The sequence below is a fragment of the Micromys minutus genome, assembly GCF_963924665.1.
Source record: "Micromys minutus genome assembly, chromosome: X".
In the NCBI taxonomy this organism is placed as follows: domain Eukaryota; kingdom Metazoa; phylum Chordata; class Mammalia; order Rodentia; family Muridae; genus Micromys; species Micromys minutus.
In genome coordinates this window covers 110,026,014-110,027,314 of record NC_137970.1, presented here as the reverse complement: position 1 = coordinate 110,027,314, position 1,301 = coordinate 110,026,014, and the positions used below count along the sequence as shown (strand labels likewise).

Genomic DNA, 1,301 nt, shown 5'->3' with positions numbered 1-1,301 from the left:
CTTTTATGCAAAATGCTTAAAATTTGTACATTTATCTTTGTTTTTTAAAATAAATTTTTTAATAAAAATTTTAAAAAAGAAATGAAAAAAAAAAAAGAAACACAATGTACCAAAAGCAGTTGAAATGAAGAATAGTTTAATGACTGAAATATCAGTGTGGCTTGTTTTTTAATTATCATTAAGTCATTCATTTTGAGTGGACATAAACATGAATTTTGTAATTGCCATTTTAGTCTAGAGGGGGCACTTTACTTTAGTGTCCAAACCCATTCTGACAAATCCATATTGTTTTTGGGCTTCCCCAGCTGTCTCTCAATCAAATACATCAGAATATTGTTGGAGGGCTTCTGGTATTTTAACTTTTTTGCTGGAACTACTTCCATGTTCTGTTCTGGTGGCCTATGAACAGCTTCAGAATTTTCTTTATCCATGACTGGGATTATTCAATGGCCTCAAGGCAACAGAAAAATCCTGAGAAGGCAAATGAAACAAAATAATCAGTTCAGCCCAGAGGCCTCTTTTGACTGCCTTCTTAACTTTTTGTCTGTCAGTTTCTCAAACATAAATGCAACATGCCTGAAACAAATGAAATTGCTTTGAGACACAATCTAATTAGCAGTGTCCCACTTATCATAGTCCACATTACCATATTTCACATGACCATATTTCATATCCGGACATATACTTTGATTACATTGATGTATGTTCAGAAGCTCTATTCTGTTATAGTATCTTTTTAAAAGACAGTGTGTGTGTGTTTGTGTGTGTGTGTGCGTGTCTGTGTGTCTGTGAGAGAGAGAGAGAGAGAGAGAGAGAGAGAGAGAGAGAGAGAGAGAGAGAGAGAGAGAGAGAGAAACAGATGGACAGAGACAGAAACAAAGAAGGACAGAGAAATCACAGAATAACCACAATATCATTGTGAGAATAAGAGAATAATCGTTGCAGAAACTGGTTGAGCAAACTTGATAGCCCTCAATTCCTCCTTCTTTTACCAAATAAAACCCTTATGACTCATGCTAACTACTATATTTCTCTATTTTTCTGGTTATAAAAATCAGGGTATGTCAGGTTTCTCTTTGCCTCTGTCAAAGATAAAGTTAGAGAAAAACCAGTATACATGTTTCCAAAGTAAAGGGATGGAATTTCTTGGATTCTACTGACTCATTTAGATATTTAGGTTGATTTAAACAGGAAGAATCACATTACAAACAGGACTTCCCTTTCTGTAGATTGTCAAGAGAGCTTTTCCCTTGGATTTCCAATGTATTTACAGTTACATTTACTAGGGTGACTGCTAAAAC

At 34.7% G+C, this 1,301-nt stretch overlaps 1 protein-coding gene across 1 annotated transcript; it reads right to left on the bottom strand.

The window, feature by feature from the left end:
- Positions 1-248: 248 nt before the first annotated feature.
- LOC308415410 (embryonic testis differentiation protein-like) lies at positions 249-431 on the bottom strand (the record flags this gene model as incomplete). Its single annotated transcript, XM_080910442.1, has 1 exon — positions 249-431. The coding sequence occupies one exon, from the start codon at positions 429-431 to the stop codon at positions 249-251; it is 183 nt and encodes a 60-aa protein (XP_080766568.1).
- Positions 432-1,301: the final 870 nt, after the last annotated feature.